The sequence below is a fragment of the Tachypleus tridentatus genome, chromosome 1 (genome assembly GCF_004210375.1).
Source record: "Tachypleus tridentatus isolate NWPU-2018 chromosome 1, ASM421037v1, whole genome shotgun sequence".
NCBI classification, from domain to species: domain Eukaryota; kingdom Metazoa; phylum Arthropoda; class Merostomata; order Xiphosura; family Limulidae; genus Tachypleus; species Tachypleus tridentatus.
In genome coordinates this window covers 87,819,587-87,845,644 of record NC_134825.1, presented here as the reverse complement: position 1 = coordinate 87,845,644, position 26,058 = coordinate 87,819,587, and the positions used below count along the sequence as shown (strand labels likewise).

The window sequence follows — 26,058 nt, the reverse complement described above, 5'->3', positions numbered from 1 at the left end:
GTAAAATGTGGCTTATAGTGACCGGAGTGTTAGACAGACTACACATTGGTGCATCAGTCCCAGATAAAAGAAAATGAGTTAAAAAACTGTGACCAGTGCATAGTCTGGTTAAAACAACTTACTCTTTCCGATCCTTACAGAAGCAAAATGGCCAAAGTCCAATATAGAGTTTTATTTGGAAAAACTTCTTTTCACGTTAGTTGCTCCAAGTCGACTGCCAACCGGCACGGAGTCGAGCCTTGAATACAAGACCATAGTACATGTATGGAACACGCACAGGACCAGTAGAGAACTAAAGGAGTCAGTATAAATAGTGCACTTAGAGTACTGCTTAGCTTCTATGTGATCCAGGCCAAGAGAAATGGCATACAGTTCAGCAGTAAACACAGAAGCTGGGAGGTGCAAAGAAGGTTCATGACACTGTATGTTTAAGCTCTGAAAAGGAAAAATGCAGAAAGCCCCAGTGCAGAGCCGATATCCTTGATGATGAATGCAATGCAGCATCTTTAAGGCCAAGATCCCGGCAGAGCCATAGACCAGTGATCCATAGTTGAGTTTCAATGAAATAACAGCACGATATCTTCACCATCGAACATCGATCCACCCCAAGTGGTGGAAGAGAGAACATGGGGAATGTTCAGTGCTCCTGTACATTTGACCCATAGCTGCTTGATGTGTGGTATAAAGGTCAGCTTAAGTCAAAAACAGTACACAACAACTTTGTCTCAGGGACCACAGGTAGCTCAACTTCACCAACAAAGTTCAGGATCAGGGTGAAGAGCTTGTTGTCATCAAAAGTGCATTCAAAGGATTTTAGAGGGAGAAGTAAAAGCCATTTGCTGTGGTCCACTTCAGTAAACGACTGAGTAGTCTGTAGCTGCCGCTCAATATACCTCACGTTCAATGACTGACATGATATGTCGTAGTCGTCGACATAGAGCCCGTTTGCAACAGTAAGAGAGTGTTGTTCAGTGATGGCATTAACTTTATACTGAAAAGTGTGACACTCAAAACACAGCCTTGAGGGACTTCAAGTTCCTTTAGTAAAGAAAGGGAAAGTGTCGAACTCGCACGAACTTGGAATCTCCTGTCCATTAAAAATTTAATAAAAATGGGCAAATGACCATGTAACCAATACATATGGAGGTTTTGCAAAATGCCATACCTCCATACTGTATCATAAGCCTTCTCAATGTCAAAGGATATTGATACAAAATGTTGTCGTTTGAGAAAGGCTTCGCTGATTGACGTTTCAAATCGAATCAGGTGGTCCATGGTGGAGTGTTGTCGTCGTAACCTACACTGGTTGGGCGAGAGAAGGTTGTTTAATTCCAGAAACCTAATAAGACTAGCATTAACCATCCTCTCTAAGATCTTACAGAGACAGCTCGTCAAAGCAACTGAATAGTAGTTTGAAGGAACCTTGGGATCCTTCCCAGGCTTAGAGAAACGTAGGACAATAGCCTGGTACCAGCCATCAGGAAATACATTTTCCTACCAGATCCAGTTAAAATCAATCAGAAGAACAGCAAGAGAAGCAGGAGATAGGTGACGCAGCATTTCATAGTGTACATCATCAGGTCCGACCAATGCACGGCCATACCAATGAAGGGCCAGTTTGAATTCCACCAGTGTAAAGGGACGATTATAGTCACAGAGACAATCAACTCGGAAAAAAGAGGTAATCACTCGGAGAGCTAAGAAGATGGAAGAAGAAGCAGAAGTGCTAGATACCCCGTAAAAGCTTTCAACTGTAGTACAGGCGACACTATAGGTATCAGCTAGTTCCTGATCATAAGAGAGCAAGATCGAGAGGGAGACAGAATTATATTGCCCACTAAACCTTCGAATCTTGTCCCATATGATTTTGGAACTGGTGGTAGAAGATATGCTGGTTGTGAACTTAATCCAAGAGTCCAGCTGGCTTTTACGTCTTACCCACCGAGCATGTGCACGAGTGCCCCTGGAAAGTGATGGCGTTCTGGAGTGTGGAACATCTACATAAATTATTCCAGCCTGTGTTTAATTCCACCATGGACGAAGATATAGTTGAAAGCGTGTGAAGATATAGTTGAAAGCGTGTCGATGTTTTAAAAATACAACGAGCAGCTGCTAGTATAATACAGTCAGTTACTGTTGCCATACAGTCGTCTAGTGATGGCTTACAGACAATGGCAGGATTACGTTCTGTGAGAGCAGTAAAAGAGAGCCAGTCTGCCTGATCCAGCTTCCACTGGGGCACGTGGGTCAGGTGGCATCGACCACGGCCAGTCTCTCTAAAAATTATAGGAAAATGATCACTGCCTCGTGGATTATTGTCAACCCTTCATAAAAATGGTAAAAAAATAATGAAAGGGAGCAAACTGAGAGATCAATAGCAGTAAAGAACTGACTAGGTACATGGAAATAAGTAGAAGAACTAGTATTGAAAAGAGAAAGGTTGTGATGAGAGAGAATCAACACTTCTCCAGAGAAGATGAAAAAGGGAGATGGCAACTGTTCAATGAGAGCATCAAGTTCTGTTTGATCATATGTCTCTCCAGGCGACAGGTAGAGAAAAACAGTGATGGTATGACCCAAGGAAATAAGGATGGCTATGAACTCCAAGGGTGTGTCGAATGGCAAAGACAAGGTGAGCACAAGCTGATCAACCAACAGTGCCACCTTCTTTCGGTGCACTCGTGCATCACACAGCCTGTCATTTCTGTATAAAGAAAACCATCAAAAGGTGACTGTATCGGCAAGTTTAAGAAATGTTTCCTGTAAGGAGAGACAAACAGGATGGTAGGAAGCAACCAGTGTTTTCATGTCACCCAGATTAGAACGTAAACCTCGACAGTTCCATTGTATCAGGGTGGCCATTTGTATTTACGTGTAGGCGAATTTGGCGGAGAACCCTTCTGTTTACGACCACGTCTTTTTTCTTTACTGTCTTTATTCGAGGGAGGTCTATTGACCTCTATGGATCTTGTCCTGGGTCAATTGGGCAGATCTTTGCTGTTGGAAGGGGATTCCAGAGACTGAGGACATGAATGAATTATTGTTTTGCATCTTGGGGTGGGAGAAAAAAATGTATTCGAGGAAATGTCTGTACCTTGAACCAAAGGATGTGAATCTTGGGGTTAGTTGGAATGTATGCAAGAGACAGAGATAGGTGTTGAAGTTGATTCATCAACGTTTTTAACCGTGAAGGTCAAAAGGCTTTCCATTTGTTTGGAGAACGATTCTTTTGGAGGAACAGAGAGATCTGTCTGCACTCCCAGTGTAGTTGTGGAACAAAGTGCAACAGCATACGTCTGAGATGAGGTGGTGGACAGCAATTGTCGAGCCTCAAGATAAGTAATGTTATGAATCATTTTGAAATGCAGTACCTCTTTTTACTTCCAACCATTTAGGGCAAGAACGAAAGTAGGATGGGTGAGAACCATTGCAGTTTACGCAATGTGGGTTCATGTCACAGTCATAGGCATCGTGGTCCTTGCCTCCACAACGAGCACATGTCAGGGAACCACGACAAGATGTCTTGGAGTGGCCGAATCTCTGACATTGGAAACATTGAAGAGGGTTTAGTATGTATGGCCGAACCCTGCAAATGAGATAACCTGCCTTGATGGTGACAGGTGCACGTGGTGAAGTAAATGTTAAAACGAGGGTATTTGTTGGCAGTGTAACTCCATCTTTGCGAGTGGAGATGCGCCTCACTGCAGAAACTCCTTGAGTGGAGAGACCAGCGAGAATCTCCGACTCGGGAACGTTCTTCAAATCCCTTTCAACAATAATTCCTCGTGAAGAATTCAAGGTAGCATGGGGTGTAACCTCAATAGGTATATCCCCAATTGCCTTTGAATTCAAGAGGAGTTCACTGTGTTGGGATGTGGATGTTTCAACCAATATGTCACCAGATCGAAGTTTCTTTACTGACTTTGGAGAGCCAGCAAGTCCCTCTAGTCCCTTCTGAATAAAAAAAGGGGACATTTGCCCTAAAGGTGTTTCCGAAAGAGAATGTAATATAAGAAAATGAGGTACGTGTGTTACTGATATTGAAGATTGCTGTTCTGAGTATTCAAGAAGTGGTCGCTTACCCATTGACTGTTTTTTTACAATTTTATTTAAATTTTTTTGGAGGATCCATAGGAAAAAGAAAAAATTTCGGTACCCACTGACCCCACCCACCATGGAGCCCTACAAGGAGACGCACTACAAAGTCATGCAAGGAAAATGCAGCAACGCCAGGGTTTCGTGAGCACTATACCCGAACACCAGCATCAGGCACAATGTCCACAACACCCGTTGAGAACTTCCAACACTGGTACTTGGTTGACTCTAGCCCAAGTGGACCAGCCGATTGACCCAAGGGGGCCACCCAAAGGCCGCCCGTCTACAGGAATTCGAGGCCAAAGTGGTGTGTTAGGGTTGGACCCCTCAACCACCAGGATCCTCTCCTCCCCTTCACGTGTCGCCACGCACGGCAAACACGTGGGTGGATGTTTAGATCCCAGAGAAGATAACCAGACAGAATAGAACCTTCCCTGGGAGGTCCCCTCACCACGTACAGGAATCCACACCGAGGGGTTTTAACCTCAAAGAACATATAGTGGCAATTACTAAAAATGTATCACAGCTATAGAAAAATAATTTGTCTTGATAAAGGGTGTTAAAATGTAAGTAAACCCACCTGTGTGAACTGTGATGAGAAGAAAATGTTTTAAAATAAACTATTCAAAACAAATAAATATGTACAACCATTTGTTACACTGTTGGTTATTACAGTTGTATCCAAAGCACAAAGATACATAATGGATTATGTATGTTGTTCCCACGACTGGTATAGAGAAACGGTTTTAAATGGTATAAATCTACAGGCTTACCACAGTGCCACTGAAGGGTCGCGAGAGAACTTCAATTGTCAATGGATCTTCTAAACACACATCCAGAGGATAGACAATTAACGGTGTGGAGATTAAGAAACACCATTGATATCACACAACTTTGCCCAGTGAAAGTTTGAACCAGCTAGTGATAAAACGAAAAGTCATTATAATGTTAATATGGATAAAGTTGGATTTCATCAAGGTGACATGGTATGGTTATATAATACCCTCCACATGAAATTACAAATTCTAAAGTAGAGCAGGCACTGGGAAGCACTATATTGTACTGATAAGTATCAACAATATGCTTTTAAAAAAATCAGAAAAACAGGCAATGCAAGTGAAGATCATCCACAGTGATCGTTTTGAAAAGTACGTCTGCGTTTGTTTGTTTTTTGGAATTTCGCACAAAGCTACTCGAGGGCTATCTGTGCTAGCCGTCCCTAATTTAGCAGTGTGAAACTAGAGGGAAGGCAGCTAGTCATCACCATCCACCGCCAACTCTTGGGCTACTCTTTTACCAACGAATAGTGGGATTGACCGTCACATTATACGCCCCCACGGCTGGGAGGGCGAGCATGTTTAGCGCGACGCGGGCGCGAACCCGCGACCCTCGGATTACGAGTCGCACGCCTTTTGCGCTTGGCCATGCCAGGCCCTGGCGCCCAACGTGGGGTACGAATCGTACGTCTGCGAGAGAAGAGTAAACTTGATAACTGTAAAGAATAATTTGAAAATGGTAAGTGAATTCTTCATAAACAGTGGCAATCATGGGCAACAGATCATCCTAGCTCTACTTCTATGAGCTATTTAGATTTGTGCAGATAGCCAATTGTAAAGACAAGTTCCTTCAATATTTCAATAAATTGTAAAACAAAACACATCTCTAACACAAATATAAGCTAATGTAAACGAGCTGGTTACATTTTTAAAACAAAAGAATAGTTATGAAACACTACCATATAATTATGAATGATTACACTATCCAACACTTGGCTCATATAACGGACACCTTGATGTCAAACTTGAAACCAACCTGTATCGGCACTTCATGATTGAACATATACAATAAATAACTCAAAATCGACACAGAATGACTTATGGAAATGGAGTTCGAAGCTGGTTGTAAATTGGGAACACAGAACACCATTTCAATTTTATGACAAACGAAAAAGACATTTGAAGACATTCGGGAACATATGGCAACAGAGAAACAGTTAGAACCATTGCAACATCTGTGTCATAATACAGCACACTTTTGTAATTTTATCAACACATTGCGGAAAGAGTGATATTTTTACACTGTTAGGAAGCAGTTTAAAACACAATACTCAAAATATTATTAGCGAGTGCATCATACAGCCGTGGTCGCACCATCTACATAGCGAGTTTTTGGAAAGAAAATAACCAAACTTGGTAGCTGGACAGTTTAGTGCGCTGTTTTATTTGTGTATTAAGATTGTTCAAAAGAACTTCACAGTTCAGTATTGTAAGCAATATTTTCCGTTAAATTATTTTAATTTAGATTACCTATGACCTGAAAAACATTTGCAGTAATTTTCATGTCCTTCCCTTATTCTATCATTTTTACACACGTCTACTTGCAAACACTGTGAATTAGACTGATAAATTTTGGTGTGACTGGAAACAATTTATGTAGCAAGACAAATTCGTGTAGGTGTAATTTTATTTAATAAAACTACATTAAAGTGAAGAATAAAATAATGGTATTTATAAAAATTTTGAGTACTTAATGTATAATAATATTTTGAGATAAGACAAAGAAACGCACAAAAACAAAGAATAAAACGTGAATTGCAGAAAAAGTATCGAAAAAAAGGTGTTTATAACAGTCCCCGAAATGAATATTTACGTATGTTCCCTTTTCGCTTGTTATCAATGCATATAAATACGTAATGTATTTGTCACAAGTGGCGGTATAATTTACGAAATAAATAAAAACACTACTACTCTCAAGTAAAATGTACAAAATCTTATAGCATCATCAAATAGCGTATTTCATATCTTTTTGTCGTTGACATTTTATCAATGAACAAGTATTCTTATTAAATATACAACTGTTTCAAGTTCAACCAAACTCTTATGAATTAGTTATTTATTATAATTAATTTTCACTACAAACTTTCTAATCAGATAAAAATTATTCTTACCAAAAAGGACAGACAATTGGCCGTAAACAAATCAGTTCTATATTATGATGAAAATACTTACATCCACTCAGTAAGTGAAAGCAATAACGTATAAAACTACATCAATTTAAATATGTACTACTAAGCTCATGTCTGCTTCTATGGTCCACTGCACGCACATGCTACTGTGTCAAACAAATTTCATAACCTGAAAAAGGCTCTAGACCTTGAAAGTTGTACATGTGCGATCACGTGCTGTCACGTGCATTCCATGTGAAGCCTGTTAATTTCCAACCGATAAACGTAAATAGCGAAACAAAAATTACACGTAACAAAACACTGCTGCAGGTTTTTGTTGATTAGTTAATCAATGACTGTTCAGTTGTTTACAGTCACAGTATATTATTGAGAAATTACTACTCTTATTGTGACATAATAAAAGCCGCAAAATTCATGTGATAGAAGAACGTCTTTAAATTTAGACAATAGTAATTGATTACATTCCTCAAGTATCTTATTTATAATTGATAATAATCGTTGGTCACGTGCTTAGAAACATAGTTTCTGCGCTAACTGTCCCTGATTTTTTAATCAATTTAATACCATCTTTCGTACCTCTTTTCATTCGAAAAATCACCCACATTTTATTTATTCAGTGTCTGTTTGTTTGTTGCTAAGCCAAAAGCTGCGTTTTGTTAACGTGAAGATGATCTAAAAAGGTCGAAACGTTGTTTTCTGCTTTATTTTGGTAAAAGTGTTAATACCCATACTAGCTGTCCTGAGATACACTGATAATTTTACCCTATGAAAAACAACATAAATGATTAGTTCTTAGGGGCCCGGCATGGCCGAGTGGTTAAGGCACTCGACTCGTAATTCGAGGGTCACAGATTCGAATCTCCTTCACACCAAACATGCTCGCCCTTTCAGCCGTGGGGACATTATAACGTGACGGTCAATCCCACTATTCGTTGGTAAAAGAGTAGCCCAAGAGTTGACGGTAGCTGGTGATAAATACGAGGGCTGTTCCAAAAATACGCGGACTGTTTGAATTGCGCGGCTCCAGTTAGTTCCAGGGGAATCCGCTTGGTGTCGCTAGGTTTGCACAGATCAGCTGATTACGACGCCATTTCCCAATTGCAGATATCTTCATTTGTTTATTAGATACGCGGTTTTAAGTGAAGTGCGATTTTTTCGTTTGGCGGATTTCAGAATGAATGACCTGAAGGAGCAACGACTTGCTGTGAAATTTTGTGTTAAACTTGAAAAATCTGCGACTGAAACGTTTGCTATGCTTAACATGGCTTACGGTGATGTTGCTATGAAGTGTACGGCATGTTTCCAGTGGCATGAACGTTTTAAGGATAGTCGACAGTCCATTGAAGATGATGAGCGTCCTGGACGTCCTTCCACGTCAACTGACGACCCACACGTCGACAAAATCAACACCCTGGTGCGGGCAAATCGATGTCTGACTGTCAGGGAGCTTGCTGAAGAGTGTGGGATATCAGTTGGATCTTGCTACGATATTTTGACCGAAAAATTGAAGATGCACCGCGTTGCTGCGAAATTCAGCCCTCAGAACTCGTGAGTTTTTGGCCAAACACTCGATCACTGTTCTTTCCCACCCACCCCTACTCACCTGACCTTGCTCCTTGCGATTTTTTCTTGTTCCCCAAACTCAAAAGACCCTTGAAAGAAAGAAGATTTGAGACGATTCCCGAGATTAAGGCAAATGCGACGAAGGAGCTGGAGGACATTACAAAAGAAGCGTACCAGGACTGTTTCAACAAGTGGAAACACCGTTGGGATAAGTGTGTGCGTTGGGGAGGAGAGTACTTTGAAGGGGTCTCAGACCTGTAACTTCTAAATAAAGTACATTTTGTTTTATGACGTCAGTCCGCGTATTTTTTGAACAGACCTCGTAGTTGCCTTCCCTCTAGTCTTACACTGCTAAATTAGGGACGGATAGCGCAGATAGCCCTCGTGTCGCTTTGAGCGAATTTAAAAACAAAAAACAAGCCCTTGAGCCCACACAGCCTACAATCTGCCACTGAACCCAGTTTTTATCGTTACAAGTCTTCACACGAGCCACTGTGCCACTGAGGAATTGTTAACACCTAAGTGGTGTAAAGCATTTAATATACCCACATTTTAGTCAATGTGTCATATTCTTTAAGGGCTTATGTTTTTCCATTTATGAGAACGACCCCAATGGTCAAAGACCACTTGATACCACAAAAAAGTTTATGGTCTCGCCTTTAAAAACCACCCTAAACTCCTGCACATTTGAGTAACATCCCCTATCAACCAGAGTGAGTAGTCTCTGAAATAATGTTTTGTCTATAATGCCTGAAATATATAACTGTATCATTTAAACCATAACTGTCGTTGTCGTTGCTTTGTTATTAAATACAAAGCAACACCCATCACGGGTGTCGAAACCCCGGTTTCTAGCAGTATTAGTCCACAAACATGCCGCTGTGCCACTGGGGAGGGGTGCATAATACCCATAAGAAAATGTTTTCATGCCAGAATCGTCGTGATATATCTCCTTGACATCTTTGCTAATAAGCCAATACCCTTTTTTAGATATGCAAACTGATACTATACATAATATCCTGATTTTTATTATCACATAATATCTTTTTATTCTACTGCTTATGCCTAACTGAATAAATTCAGTGAATTTGAGACTATCCACAAATCACCAGATATGACAATGACGATGAAGAAAAGTAGCTTAGTTCAGCTTATTCATGAAGGATTTGTAAGATTTTGAGACACTTTACGAATTTTTCAAATGCTTCATTGAGCAAAAAATACAGTAAAAACTAACAAAACTATGGAAAGAACGATTTATAATCATTAAACGAACAAATCCAACAAATTTTGAAATCCAAGAGTTTTATGAAAAAAGGTAAATAATTAGTGCATGCGAATAGGTTAAAGAAAGAAAAAGACTATGAATATTTAACTGACGAAGCAAAGACAGGCAATCAAAATGAGAACTCAGATGAGACTGAATTATTCCGTGAAGACGATGAAATAACAGAGATAGAAGAACCAGAATTAGAAGAAGATGGTGTTGTATTAGATGATGAAGTTATGACAATAGAAAATATTCCAGTTAGTGACATTATAGAGAGAGCAGTGCACAAGTAACTCAAGATATACCAATGCGAGGTGTGATAAAAAGTTCTAAGACTTCACTTTTTATTCCGAAGAATAATGTACATACATCAGCATTATACGCTATCCCATTCAAAATAATCTCCTCCAACTGATACACACTTGTTCCAACGTTCCTGCCATTTTCGAAAACAATGCTGGAAGTCTCCAACTGTTATGCGACTAAGTTCTGCTTTCACATTTTATGGATGGTTGGAATGTCATCAAATCTCTTTCCTTTCAACTTAATTGGGAACAGAAAAATCACACGGGCAAGATCGAGGTAATACAGATATGTGGTATCACAGGAATGTTTTTCTCTGCCAAACTTTCTCGAACAAACACAGCAGTGTGTGAAGACACGTTGTCATGATGAAGACGCATGCAGAGTTTTTCGTTTAAAATCGCCTGACTCGATCCAAAGAAAATGTCCAGTTCATTATCAATTTCGCTGATAGTTAACCATCGATCATTTCTAATTTTTCTTTCACTTTAACTACCGTTTCATCAGTGGACGATGTCGAAGGTCGTCCAGAACGTGGGTCATATCTGACCGATTCCTGGCCATCTTGGAAGAGTTTTATCCACTGGTAAACGACAGCCTTACTTAAGCAGTCATCACCAAAGACAGTTCTTAACATTTCGAGGGTTTCTGTTCCTCCTTTCTCATTTTTCACAAAACTTGATGCAAACATGTTGCTCTTCTTTTCTGTCTATTTTTATTACGACAGATTTAAGAGATACGTTTGTCTTTGAACACGTTTTTCACAACACTAGTATAAGGTCTGGAAAAATGGCTTGTTCATAGGGTAGATCACTATTTGTACTTTAAACATACCTCAGTGTAGCTCATTGCGTCTGTACTGGCACCTGTAACAGAAGAAGTCGTAAAACTTTTTGATCAGACCTCGTACATCAAAGACAACACAAGTTGACGAAGTGACTAATGATTACAATTTAAGGTCACACAGCACAGTAACAGATCAACGAGATTAAGTGACCTCTATAAGCAAAAAAAGACAATTAAGATTTGCTTCTCAAGTTATTATACATAAACTCAAAAGTGACATAAAGGTAGTTAATACTGACTCAACCAAAATAAGAGATATGTTAGAAGCATTTAACAACATGATAGATTATCTCAAAAACTACAAAATAAGTAAAATGCACTTGTTTATACTGTTTAAGTAAAATGTGTTTAATGGTCTATAGGATATAATTATGTAACATAGTATGACATATTCTTAGGCATACCGGGATCCTTATAATACTGATGGTAGTAATTAATGCTGGACAGAACATAAGTATCATTCCAGTAGAAAATATTTAAGTATGATATTTGATGAAAAAGGAAATTTGTATTATCTGAAGATAAGTGGATAATTGTCAAAAGCAATATGTTCGATGGGTAATCCATTTACCAGAAGTATTAGTAGCATTCAAGAAATCGTTTGATGGTGATATTCGTGTGAGTTTTTATTAAAATACCGTATTACTTCGAATTTAAGACGTACGTTTTTTACATTTTTTCAAATTGAAAATTAGGGTGCGTCTTAAATTCGAGGTATTATTTTTCACTATTCGAAGGATTCATAAGCATAATTTTTTTCCAAAATCTTTGTTATATTTTTTTATCTTATTTTTATTGCGTTTTTTACCCATGGTGTGTTTGTGTTTTTCGTATAGCAAAGCCACAAAGAGCTATCTGCTCAGCCCACCGAGGGGAATCGAACCCCTGATTTTAGCGTTGTAAATCCGGAGACATACCGCTGTACTAGCGGGGGGGGGGGTTTACCCATGGAAAAGCGTTTTACATGTGGTGACGGGCTTAAAAGAAAAGTTATTTTGTGCGCCGAACAGATTGGAATCACCCTTCCTCAAACAACGAGAAAAATGTAACAAAACTGATTTGTTTAAAATTCCCAAAATTTTAAAACTAGAGATTAAAAAATCAATGAGAAAAAGTGAACTAAAAGTACATTGTTGAATATATTAGTCGATAATAATTTGTTGTCTGAGGAAGCATTAGGGGAATACTCTAACATCTCCACTAGCCAACCAAAGTCGAGTGATAAAGATAAGATAGAAATTCAATTAAAATTCAAACAAATCGAACTTGATAAGCCCGTATTAAAGCCCAAAAAGAGGAAGAGCAAGCCCCCTATCTAAGCAAAAAGAGAAAATAAAGTATTGAGGCCGAACAAGCTTGTATGAAAGCCTAGGAGGGATCCCATATTAAAGCAGAAAGAGAAAGTAAACGTCTCAAGACTGAACAAGCTCGTATCGAAGCCGAGAAAGAAATTAGGCTGAAATAATTTGAAGTTAGACTCAACTCTGATCGTCCAAGGCAAAATGTTAAGTTTTAATGATGGATTTCAAAATAATTTGGAACAATTAGCATTTACTGTGAGAAGTAGCAGGACGAGATTAGGTAAGTTATTTTATTATAAGCAGTACAAGCACTTTACGGGGCAGCAGATAAAATGTAAACTTTATACTTTCTGCTCCAAGCAAATTAAAAAAAAAATTAGATGAAACCTAAAGATTACCCCCAGATACATATTTGTGATTCCCACATTGTTCAGATTTACAGATATTACATATGGGCTGATGTAAAGACAGTTGTAGTCAGTAGTACCTTAAGGATTTTTATGTATACCCTTAAACGCAACAGAATGTTTAAGCTGTATAGAATTGTACGCTTACCATTAGCACTAAATAACTCTTTAGTCTAAACTACAGACTGTTGTTTCTAATAGTCAGCACACATACTTAGAAATGATGGAAGATGACGTGTTAAGATGTATAAGAGGGATCCATTCAAGTATGCAGCCCTAACTCAGGAATTTATTCAGTAGTCAAAGTAACTTGTAGCTGTGTTGTATTTGTTGGGATTGGAAATAGAATAACAGAATTATGTGAAAAGAGAGTAATTATCAATAAACCATTTCATTTCTATAAAACAATAACCCCAGAAATATGACTGTTTAATTTAAGGAATGTATTATCTTTATTAGTAGTATATCCTAAACCTGATTATGCATCAGTTTCATTATCAGACTAAAATTGTTAAGTAAGAGAAATAAGATATTTAAAATTAGCTAGAAATTGGTCTGCACATGGACAAGGAATAACTCTACCCTCCCACTTTAGATATAAAACTACATACACAGGAATTCAGTTGAATATAAAAGTATCAGATCTGCAAGAATTACTGACAGAGGAAAAATCATAATTAATTAAATATATCAAAATAAATTCAGAAAGTAAAGAGCAGACAAACAACTTAGAAGAAACTCAGCATGTGCCCCTGAAATATGAGGATTAACTATTAAAAAATTTCAGCAGTGTGCAGAACATTCAAGAATGACCATATAGAAAAATAGTTAAGATACGTGAAAGTTGTCTGAATTCAGAACTCATAATGTTATGCTTAATAATAGTATTAATAAGCACACTGTTCTACAAAGCATGTGATAAATTTGCTTTCATTAGATCATTAAGCTTACACAAATGATGCAAATTCAAAAAAGAAAAAGAGAGCAGAACCAAGCAGAAAAAGGTTGTCATAATCAGATGCTACCAAGAAGACAAAAGAGATTTTGTATACTGATGACAAAATTAGGTAAAATAAATCAGTGAGGCTAATGAGTTGTAAAATAGAAATATTATATATTACAGTTAATAGGCAAAATCAATAGGATCAGTTTAATCATTGACTGAAAAGAACTGGTGTTAATTACAAAAAAAAACAGTTTGATTGAGAATCATTAATCAACAATGCAAAGAGAAGTAGTGTATATTTGAAGTGCACAAAAAACTCTACTTAAAATCAGTCGCAAACGTGTCAGAAGAATTAAAGAAATATAAACTGGAAATTTATTACAAGATACTGTAATGTTAATGTCTCAACTTGTTACACCATATGTATTATTGTTTCAAAAAAATTAAAAGAGAAATTAGTCATAGGTGAAACAAAAGAATTTAGAGTAACTGATGGAATGTGCATATTAATACAAGAAACTTGCATTAAATGATTGCTAGACTGGGTGTCTAGACACCTACAATTTTAAAGCTGCTTTTCCTAGTGATATGCTGAATGAAGATAGGATTTGACATATTAATTAATGTGCTACATATCTTCAATAAATAAAAAGCAAAACTTTTCAAAAAAATTGTTGTACAATGTTATTAAGGAGAGTTCAGAAAGTGTTTGTTTGAAATTTTGTGCAAAGCTACACGAGGGTTATCTGCATTATCCACCCTGAATTTAGCAGTGCAAAATTAGAAGGAAAGCATCTATTCATCACCACTGACTCTTGGGCTACTCTTTTACCAGTAAATAGTGGGATTTTCCATCACATTATAATGCCCCCACTGCTGAGAGGGTGAGTATGTTTGTTGTAACATGGATTCAAACCTACGACCCTCAGATTTAGAACCAAGTGCCCTAACCACCTTGTCATGCCAGGCCCACCAAAATAAATGATGTCTGAGAATATTTAAGTTAATGTTCTGACTTATAGCTCATTGGCTGTAGTAAGAAGTTTAATTGGTATTATTAAATGTTTAATTGAAGGACAAGTACTTGCTCAGACTGAAGAATTTAGTAGTTGTAACATTGAAGCTTTTATAGATACTTTTGGTAATCTCAACGTAGCTAAGGATTTTAACAATTTGAGTCAAGATAAGATATATGAAGCTGACAGACTTCCAAATATTAGCTTTTCTAAAGACTGTAGCGTGAATGTAGAAGCCTTCAAACGTTACATAGTCAAAACTAGTGTTCCATATCAGAAATGTTTAAGAAATGATTCTAGATGAAAAAATGATTGAATAATATGCCACAAGGACTCAAAGCTGTGAATATGGTGCTAATACAGATAATTAGAAAACAGTTCAAATAATTAAGCTTTAAAGCTTACCAGTTTTGGTATTAATTGTTAGAACAGGGTGAGGTAATAACATTTGACAGCCACATTCAAAATAGATGAAGCTCAATTTGAAGCCAAGAAATTTGAAGTTCCTAAGTTTAACAGAGTTAGTCACAAGCAATGACAAAGCAAAAAAACTGCAGAAGATGTATGCTATAGATCTGGCCAAAGGACATTACAGCTGGAATTTAACATGTTTAGCAAAAGGAGATTTATGTAAACAATATATTCGTGAAAATCTTTTGCAGAAATAATCACAAAAAACAGAGGAAATAAGGCTGGGAAAACTTACGTGCAAAGAAAAGGAGAATCAGTTAAAAGAAGAACTGAACAGTGATAGTAACTAAAATGTCAAAGTGGTCAGAATAGATACCAGTAAATGTGTGGTGAAAAGTTCCATGTAAATCAAAATGGTGGTGGACGTTGAAAGCAATAGTAATATTTTATAAATAAAATCATAGCAAAAAATACAGTGAAAATCAAGGAAATGTATTAACAAGTTACACTCTTATATGCAAAAAAATACCATTGCAAATGATAATTACCTGCATGCTGAGATTCAGATATGTAGCCAGAAAAGGTATACTGAATCTATTGTCATTAAGGAGAAAGAACCACTGCTCTATAAAGCAACTACCTTAAGCTTTAAAATACCAAAGATAACAATTGCTGTCAACTCTATTTCTTTACAAGATATTTTATACAAACACAGATTAATATGCATATGAATTGGGAAACTTCAAGGATAGCAAATGAAGTTTAGTGTCAACTCTAGCCCCATACAGCTAGTCATATGCATGTCTTCAGGACAGAGAGAAAAGTTTAAACCATAAATCCAAGAATTTAATAAATATATAATTAAATATGTTGAAGGGACAATCTCATGAGCAAGCACAATAGTGGTATCCCCAAATCAAATGAAGAAAATTATGTGGGTATGAATATGTTTTGAATGAATTATGCCATGATAAAAGATATCTAGTCCCATTGCTTTAAGTGGGTCATGTGAGATGGAATGCTATCCCATTACTTTTTAGTAGACTGTAAGTTTCAATATATGATGCAATAAATATTTAAAACTGTGGCAAGGGTCTGAAGAGAGATACTATTTTTTTCCTTAAGATGTTGTGCATTACAAAATCAGAAATGAGACAAAGTAGTACATGGATGGAGTGAGTGAAGCCCTCTAACTAATGATTGTTTTCAAATTATAATTTGTAACACCACATACCTGTTTATACTTCATTTCAATGTTTTACTGCCCCACTGGTGCAATAAACTTTTTTTTTTTTGTATCAGCATATAAAAGTGCTCTCTAGGTTAGTAAAAGTGCAGGAGTATTAAACTTCTTATTCATAAATGGTACATCCAAGAAATGGAAGAAATATCAGCAGATGAAACGAAATGGGAGGTGTGGTACAGCAGTGCATTAACATTGACTGACAGATGCAGTTATAAACAAAATATAGCACTAAGTCATGAGGTACGTATTATGATACATCATAATAAAACTAGTGTGCAAGTTTCCCAGATCATAACTCCCCACAAATTGTAGTTCTGAGAATTGGCACTCACTCTGGGAGTTAACATTAAACATAATTCAAAATCAAAAATCTGAATGCTAGGAATGGAGACAGATATAAAGAAAAACACTGTAGAATACATCATGGATGAGTGTTGTTTTTTTTTATAGACAAAGGCCCTAAAATCTATAAGAATACTAGCCTTCCAACAGGTCATTTGGGAGACCCAGCTCAGCAATTGACTTTGTGAATCAAATGCAGAACATGTAATAGTCTCATGTCACAGGAGAATATATGTTCGTAGTATTTGACTACTATATTCATATTACAAGCTTGATATAATGAATGTTTACAGCATATAATACAGTTGTGCTCAAAAGGATATTTGCAAGACATGGATTGCCCTTCCATGTGTTCAATGAAAGTATAACTTTAGTTCAAGTCTGAAGTACTTGCAAGCTACACTGCTGATATTTATACAACACTACAAAATTACCCCCAGAGACCTCAAGCCTATTACTTGACAAATGGATGGAAATTGCACAAGCTTAGGAAAAAGATGTTAACTCTTTTCTGTGTTGCCATCTACAGAGCAAAGCCCTACTGATTAATGGGTAAGTGTCCAGATGAAACTTCTGTTTGGCTAATCTGTCTGAAGGTTTTCCATACTAGCAGATCTGTGCCTGTGGAAAAAAAAGAGAATTAACAAGATGTATGCAGATAAAAGGAGGAAATATGTAGAATTAAATACCTTACCTGATGGAGTGGTACTGTTAAGATGTGAACAGTCAAGGAAACTGAATGTACTATTCCACTATAAACCATACTATCACATGATTTCCAAAAAAAAAAAAAGTAACAATGGAATCACACGAGAGCATTTGATATACCCATAATAATTCTTAAATCAAGAAATACTGACTCCAGAGGTGAAGAAATATTCCACCTCAGGTTCACAGCAAAAGGCCAAAACAGAACAGACAAACATCCAAACACAAAAGACTCAGGTAAAGCAAGTGAATCTTTTATTAGCAGTTATATTTGCTTCAATGATTAGCATCTGCCCAAAAAAATCCAGAATTCTGTGATGGTATAAGAATAAAACCTATGATTCTTTATTGCCCCTCCCTCCACAAAAGAAAGCTAAAATAACAAGGACAGATCACTGACCCAATCTCAGTGAGAAGAAGAATAACTCACTCAGTATGAACTAAGATAGATATTGCTCATCACAACTGTCTATACTGTTCAATATTCAGATATTTAGTGATTGCCAAGACTGTCCAGTGACTTATGACTATAAATTATTTAAATTTTTGACTTGAGTTAAGCATAGTCATAACTGTATGTATTGCAATTACTATAACAAGGGGCATAATCCCAGTTTCTCAAGATGAATCTCATCTAAAGTAGATCTCGTACCTTTAATCTCCTGAAGTAGAATAGTCAACTATTTGAAAAAGCTTTAGTTTGGTTTGTTTTTTTCAATTTATTTTTTGGGTGTAATCCTATGTGCTAATTCTTTTATCAAAATTTCACATGATTTTGATTGAGTATTCACGCTATAAAATTCAGTACTAGATTGGGCTGGCTTAGTCACTAAAAAAGAACAGTTAACATTATGACAACACTGATGTATGTCATTCTAACTGCTTATATTATTCATGAATATACTTAGTGATGTGTCATGTCAAAAGGGTAAGTGATATTACATATTGCAGTACAAAGTACTATTGTATTAAGGATTCAAATTTTACTTCCTCCCAATATACATTCCATCTTTGAAAAGTGCAAGTAGCCAATAAATTTTATGTACAAAAAATAGTGGTATCCATTGCTTCATTCTGTATGTCTATGTTAGTTAAGTATCAAGTGAATATAAATCCATCCACAAATCAACAAATGTGGTACCAACTATTTATCCAATTTTCATATAATATATCATTATTCTCAACATAGATATAAATTAACGAGAATCTTTAATAATTATACTCCTTTCAATGAACCCTCAAATTTGCATCTCATTGAACTAATCAAATATAGTATAAGTGAAAAACTAATTTCTACTAAAAAACCCAATAACCTTTTTTGTGCCATACGTATGGTTACCAGTGCACTTGGACCACACTTTATTTCTTTATAAATGTCTCCATCTCATAACCAATATTTATATTAAAAAGTTCATTTTCATTTTATCAATGAAACAGTAAAATCAAATGATCCTAACATGGGGTACATTTGCCACTATAACTACTACTTTAGTTTTCTTGGACCAAAACAGCTTTCAAGTTACTTATACTGTTCACTAATGGTGGAGTACACATATTGCACAATTTTATCTTTTCCATATTAAACTGTTACAGCACTAAATATAAAGAACAGGTCCAAAGATTAAATATCTTATTTTCTGTCAAAATACATCTGAGATCCTACCACTAATTAATGGAATGAACCCTATCTAACCAGAATGATTACAGTGCTAACAACCAAATAAATTTGGATAAGAAACTGGTAAATGAAAGGATAAAATCAACCACACCTCTCTTTGTAAAAGGCTCTCTTGCAAGACTATTACATACATTCTTCCTGCATAATTCTATGAAGATCCACTTTAATAAGTTAGAAAAGAACATTTGGAAAAGAAACTGGTAAATGCAATGCTTAAACCAGCCATACCCCTTTCTGCATCTATCAAAGAAATGTAATGTAAATCACCACTTACTATTAAGTATAGAAGAGCAAAAACTATTTGGTGTACACCTGTTACCAATAATGTTGTTCAGTCTGTGACAGCAGGACTTTCCTGAACTACTACAGTCATAACACTACTAAATAAACTTCCAGGTTGTAGCTGGCCAGCTTAACAACATCACTAATTGAGAAACCAATTTAATATGAAAGGTACCACAGAAGGCACATCAGATTTCAAAATATTTTCCAGAATGAAGTGATGGCATTATAAAAATTAGCTATTAATCTTGTTGCCAATTTAAAAAAAAAAAAAAAAAAAACATCAAGCAAGTTTCTACTGAGAAACATAAGAGCTATGAAGCAACACACCAGAAGGAAGTATCCTGTTCCAGAACAGGGTAAAAAGAAAAGAAAAAATCTTAGCCAAACATGCAGAAGATTGGGAAAGATTTGTTCCATCATCCTATCTGGATGACCCACTTGAAATGAGATTTTTTTTTTACATGTGACCAATTTATATATGCCATAATGATAAGGATGTGAAAATTAGGCTGAAGCAAAGAAGGTGCACATATTTAATGGTACCATTTAGGAAATATAGGATTAGCAAGGTCAAGTATTATTGAAACATCAATTTCTCTTAACAAAAGTCTTAAATAACCAAAAAGATTAACAGATAGCTAATAACACAGAAAAAATTAAAAATATGATGGAAATTGTAGGTTATAGCTTGAATAAAATAAAAACTATTTTCATAGGATGTCAAAGAGGGGATGGTTATAATTTTGGAAAAATGGTTATTATAGCCAAGACTAAGAAATCACCAGCCATTATTAACCAAGAAGACAATACACTGAGAATGTGTCTCAGAATACAACAACAAAATCTACCCAAACATAGAGAAAACAGAATTAACTGGATTTAGTGGATGAAGTTCGGTTGAAAATACTCTATCTATCCAAAATGACACAGGAAATCCATCACTCCATAGGTTGGTTTATTCATGAAAACTTTGTATTATGCTGATCAACATTGATTCTACAGCTACACTTGCTTGACTATATTTGGTAATGAAAATACTAACCCCTGTTTCTAGAACTCCAGACACAAAACTAAACTGTTTGCTGGACTATTGTACAATACAGATGAAACTCCTTGTACATCTTTCTGGCTTCTACTTCTTCCAAGAGAAGTCTATCATTTCTTCTACTGGATTTTATCTCTACTGAAATAATCAAGTCTCTTTGGTGTAAGCTTCAGAAATATGGCTATACCCAATGTCATATATTAGCGTAATAAATGTGGAAGTTTCCACTTGCTAATTGTTAGTATTGCTAAAATTATACATAAACACAATAACAGAGCTTAAAATTCACTGATTAAAACCTACCAACTTCCTAAAAGGTTCTTATATTTTAAGGATTGTTGTGATTATTTAAGTAAGAAGAGCTGAAAATCTCTGACAATATGGTATAATGGACAACACTTCACATTTACAAAGAAATGAAACTCAAATCTACAATAAATCATTCCTTTTTGTCATCATTATCACGTTCAATAGTTACAATTATTGGCCATTTTCGTCTCCCTCTGCCAGTAAAAATATTCTTCTCCTCGCAATGCATGTTTGAGAAGTAAAACATAAAAACTATTCTTAAATGAAATAAAACCAAAAGACATGTTATCTTGAAAAAAATATTTAGTAATCTCCATGGGAACAGACAAAACTAAGGTGTTTAGAATGAGCTCCAAAACCACACCCCAAAAGAGTCTGTAGTGGACACAAAAGAGAAAAGCTACTATGATATGGTTGCAATAATTTGTTGAGGCCATTAACAAGATTTTAAACATAACTTGTAATTGTTTAACGCTTACAAATTTCAAGTTTCACCTGCGAAAATGAAATTATAGCAATTCTGCTCAATCACACACTTTTTAATTTCCACAATACAGCTCCAAGAATGTTTTTGTGTTTTTACAGATTTAGAGCAATAACTATCAAGAGTTTATCTGTGTAAACCTAAATTGAGTGAATAAATGTAATGTTTCTTGCTGACATTTTATTCTGTAAAGATTTTTTTTTTTATCTTATCCCACAAAGTACGAATCATAATGAAATATAATAGTAAAATTTATATCATCTAACAGATCAAATAAAAATGCTCTTTAAAATTTTAAAAAGTTTACATTTGGTTCATTTGAAATTTCATGCAAAGCTAAACAAAGGCTATCTGCATCTACTTTATCAGTGAAACACTACAAGGAAGGCAGCTATTCATCACCATCCACCACCAACTGTAACATTATAATGCCCCAACTGCTGAAAGGGTGAGCATGTTTAGTGGATCGAGGATTCGAGCCGGAGCTTTAACCATTTTGCCATGCCGGACAAAAGAAAATGTTTACACAAATGTGTTTATTAATCAGAGGCAAATAATTAAGTCATTATAAACAGAATCACTATAGTAGAAAACTTAACAGGTTTGTTTGTATCAGGTCATCCCTTAAGTAATGTCCAATTTTAGGTTCAGAAAAAGAGAAAGGATTTCAAATGCTTTTAATGTTATCTAATAAATATTCTATGTTTCATTACTATTAATCACTTCCTCCAATGATTCACAAGCTTCTGAATGCCACTTCTATAAAATTCTTGGGGTTTGAAAGACAAAAAAGGAATATAGAGAGGATAGTTTTAACATCTTCACATGTTCCAAGTTCTTTTCCATCAAGATAGTTCTGCAAACTTTGATGATAATCAGTTGGGACAAGGTCTGAAGAATAAGGAGAATGTGGAAGTTTTGCAGATGTGATAAATCATTATATGCCTAATGTGCTCCTCAGACACATCCATCTTCATAAGGGTTTATTTGATTAATGATCTGAAAAAGTGAAGTTGGGTTAGTTTCTTTTATTTGTCTTAACATTTTTATACACATCCCACTATATATTTTAGTGATTAAAGCCTTTTACAAAGACAGAAATGATTATGCACTTTCTGTATTAAAATTTTTCAACATTACTTATGGGATGACCTTATAGTTTAAGCTCAATGGTACAAAATGGGTGATCTGTGCTCTTGCCCAATCACAAGTTTCAAAATCTGCCATTGGGAGACATTTAACAAAATAAAAAAAATGATAATTAAATCAAATTTATAAAAATTCACCTTAAATTAGTTTCAATCTTAAGCAGATGCTGGATTTTAAATGTCAAATTTAAGTGTAAAAAGTTTTGAATAAACAAAAACTGTTACCAGTACATACTTATACAGTTTATAAATATTAATTTCTGTAACTTCACTTGTCTTCTTCAAGTGAAAATAGTGTAGTACACAAAGTATCAAATAGAAAATGAAGTGTTTAAAAAGGTTTATCCTTGTATTAACAGTGTAGTTAACACCACAAACCAACAATTCTGCCACTTCAAAATATAACATTTTGAATTGACTGATTTATATTAATATCCAAGGCAGACTAGAAAAAATGAACAAAAAACATAATTATTTGCTGCAAAAAATCCATATAATATGCATAGAAATATAACAGGCATGAAGTCAGAATATACATTTTATTTATATATAAGCTGAAAGTATAACAAAGGCTGCTAATGCTAGGAAACTTGTGCTGAGGAGAACCATTTGCTTATTTGAAGTAACACACAAATAGTAAAAGAAGATAAGTTTATCACAAAATTCAAATCTTTGATAACCATGATTTTTATTTCATTTTTCTCTGAAACTTAATTATTTTACATATAATTCAACCTCCTTTAACAACTGCTTTTGTCACAGAAGAAAACTATATATATTGGTGGAAAGACCTACACATCTTTTTTTAAATTTGAGTAGAATCACAAACATGGTTTACCGTATGACTCAATCTCCAATTTAAAGTAAATTAAAACAAACATCTTTGTATTTTCTTAGCTTATTAAATGCTTATCTAACCAGGTCGATATTTATTTTAAAATTTGTAAGTTATACTATTATTAAAAGGTAATGTAAGTAATCACAAGCATTGTTAAAACATAGCAAAACAAAATAAAAAATTTCACAGTTTTGCATGTTTTTTACTTTTAATGAAATTAAGCAATGATTCTTACATTTTAAGAGGCTTATATTCCAAATTAGAAAACTGGTTAAAATGTGAAATCACATCAAGAATATTAAATCATTATGGTATAAGTTAATGTCAAAGTTAATTTCACATCTACAAATTTTTGAAATGTTTTCTTTTTCTGATGAAACACAAATCATAGATTTATACACCCACTCAAGCTGAAAACTATTTTTTTAATGATGAAATCTCTTTCTAAAATTATAAGTTTGCTACACTTAAGTGATAAACTTCGAAGAATAGTTCCAAAATAATTCACTTTCAAACACATCTACTTGCAGAAAAGGTTATGGTTAGTTACATCTGTTAAAATCACCAAGAGGTGACTCTCATATCTTCTTTTAAAATTGACCAATTTGGAGATGGTACATCCAATGCCAGCCAGTTGAAGTCATCAACCATATTCCAATTATTCTGTGTTTTATTTAAACCTGCTAATTCAAAATGTTCATCAAGTTCTTTATAGTCCCATGAATAAGGAGCAAATTTTAATTCGGTTGAATCTTCAATTATTGCTCTACTTGTAACATGCAGATAAAAAGTAACTCTTGAGGTTGTGTGGACCCGCAATTGTTGGCAAGCTATGGCAAATATACAGTCTACACAGTTCTCAATAAACATAGATGTTGAGACAGGTCCAATTAACACTGTACACCCTCTAAGGCCAATAGCATGGACAGTGCTAGGTGTTCCATAAATATGTACAGTACAATTTTCTAATGAGTTGAGTCCAACCTCTTTCTTATTAACTTCATTTTGGTTCATTTCTAGGTTCATATTTGAAAGTTTTTTAAAACCACAGTCATTAATATCAAATTTTCTTTCTTGTCGAACGTTACTTTTAATTAAACTATCTATTATGTCTTTTCCAACAGCTGCCTTTCTTTTATTTTTAAATGCAAACTTTTTTTTTGGTAAGAACTTGTTTTCTGCTTCTTGAATTGCTTCTTGAATATTTTTCAATGTTTCCTGGGCTACTCGGATATCATAAGATGGAAGAAACATTGTAGATTCTGCTAAAAGTTTTTCAAGTTTCTGATAATCCCTTGAAATGGTTTCTAATATATTCAAAGCTTCACTTTTATCAGCACTTTGACATTCATCCAGTTTTTTGTAAACATCTCTTTTCATCTGTGTAAAGTTACTGTTGTAAAAATCATTTTGTTCTTTAGCAGCAGTAGTCCATTCTCTTTCAGCTTTCCTCTTCTCCTGTTCTGCTAGCCTTGTGTCCTCTCTCTTCTGAAGTCTGTCTGTGAGCTGATCAAATTTTGTTTCAGCCATTTCACAAGGTTTGATGAAACTTTCAGTATTTTAAATGACAATTGCCAAAGACTAATTTTTATTCCCACAATTTCCAACTGGATTTAAGAGTAATCTTTACTTTCTAATCAAGGTCTTGGATAAGGTGAAAAAATTCTTCTGTTGTAGAAAACTAAAGAAAAATTCATAAAAAGATATAACTGGAACTATAAATTCATATTTTTCCTTTATACTTGTATCAGATCAATACATAGACAGAATTCTGTGAGTACATAAGGTAAAGTTACCAACAGCCTACTCCTTGTCAAAATAATTTCTTACATTACTAAAGGAGTAAGTTTGTTCTTTAAATGAAAATGTGAAAGTTCGTAAGTAAAGATATGAGACTAATAAATAAGGAATAGCAATAAAAAGAGTCAGAATCTTACACAAACAAAATTGTTAACATTAAAACAACAGAAGAAATAATTTTCTAAAGGCATCTGTCTCTCAGTACCAGCTTCATAACATTTAAGCAGTCAAAATGCATCACAAAACAAACACTAGCATGATTTACTTTACTTTTGATAACAATTACTTGCTAACATGAAACAATTCTATAATGTAGTCACTGGATTGCCAAAAATAAAATAAAACTATATTATACTATGAACTAAGTACACAACTTGTCTAAAAATACTATAGATTTAAACAATAAAAGTAAAATTATGATTACAGCTAATCACAGCAACAACTTAAATTTAGTGCTGAGTTCTTATCAGCATTGATTCATATCATGCAAAATAATCAATAAATCAAAATTACAATTAAATCAATATCATAAATCAAACTAATTGTACTGTTTTTTATTATTCCAACTATCCAAGTAATCAAAATATTGCCATTATGATTGCTCATCAATACTTTTATTTAATTCAAAGTCTTTCAGATTAATCAATTACTCACATTCACAAAACCAATCAATTAATTTAATGTTTCTGCTTAATATTTTCTATTTTTCCAACTATCCAAATTTCACACTAGAATAACTGGTCGGATTAATTTAACTGATTATTGAGCTCAATGAAATCCTTAGTAAGTACAGGATTTATATTCAGAATAAAATGCTGGTATGTCAGAGTATTAAAGAAGTACCTTACTTCCATTTACACGCAATAGCTAAAAAGACCAGGCAAAATTGAGCTTACAAGAAGCGACCTCAAAGACAAGGATGATACATAGAAGTCCACACTACTTCTGTACCAGGAATACTCTTTGTCCAGACATGGAAAAAGTAAGATTGAGCAAGGTGGACAAAAAGGAGGAGCATATTTTATTGTGGGTAAAAAAGGTGTGTTCTAAGG

The 26,058-nt window shown here is 35.0% G+C and overlaps 1 protein-coding gene and 1 long non-coding RNA gene across 8 annotated transcripts in view; one reads left to right on the top strand and one right to left on the bottom strand.

Annotated features, from left to right (window-relative positions):
* Tbcc (Tubulin-binding cofactor C) overlaps positions 1-26,058 on the bottom strand; it is a 52,206-nt gene that overhangs the window by 10,946 nt on the left and 15,202 nt on the right. For 3 of the 6 annotated variants that reach the window (XM_076510066.1, XM_076510083.1, XM_076510074.1), the window contains one exon: positions 22,896-24,887. In XM_076510066.1, the coding sequence (XP_076366181.1) occupies positions 23,768-24,736 (969 nt within the window). In that variant the 5' untranslated portion in view covers positions 24,737-24,887 and the 3' untranslated portion in view covers positions 22,896-23,767. Of the gene's footprint in view, positions 1-7,042; positions 11,063-21,933; positions 22,220-22,895; positions 24,888-26,058 lie in introns of those variants that run through there. The other 3 variants (XR_013030431.1, XR_013030428.1, XR_013030430.1) reach the window with 3 other exon arrangements.
* LOC143255057 (uncharacterized) lies at positions 11,985-21,936 on the top strand. 2 transcript variants are annotated; one of them, XR_013030433.1, is made up of 2 exons: positions 11,985-12,623; positions 21,590-21,936. It is a non-coding gene; the product is annotated as an uncharacterized LOC143255057 (long non-coding RNA). The 2 variants fall into 2 exon arrangements; XR_013030432.1 differs by lacking the exon at positions 21,590-21,936 and adding an exon at positions 20,099-21,582 and having other exon boundaries at positions 11,986-12,623.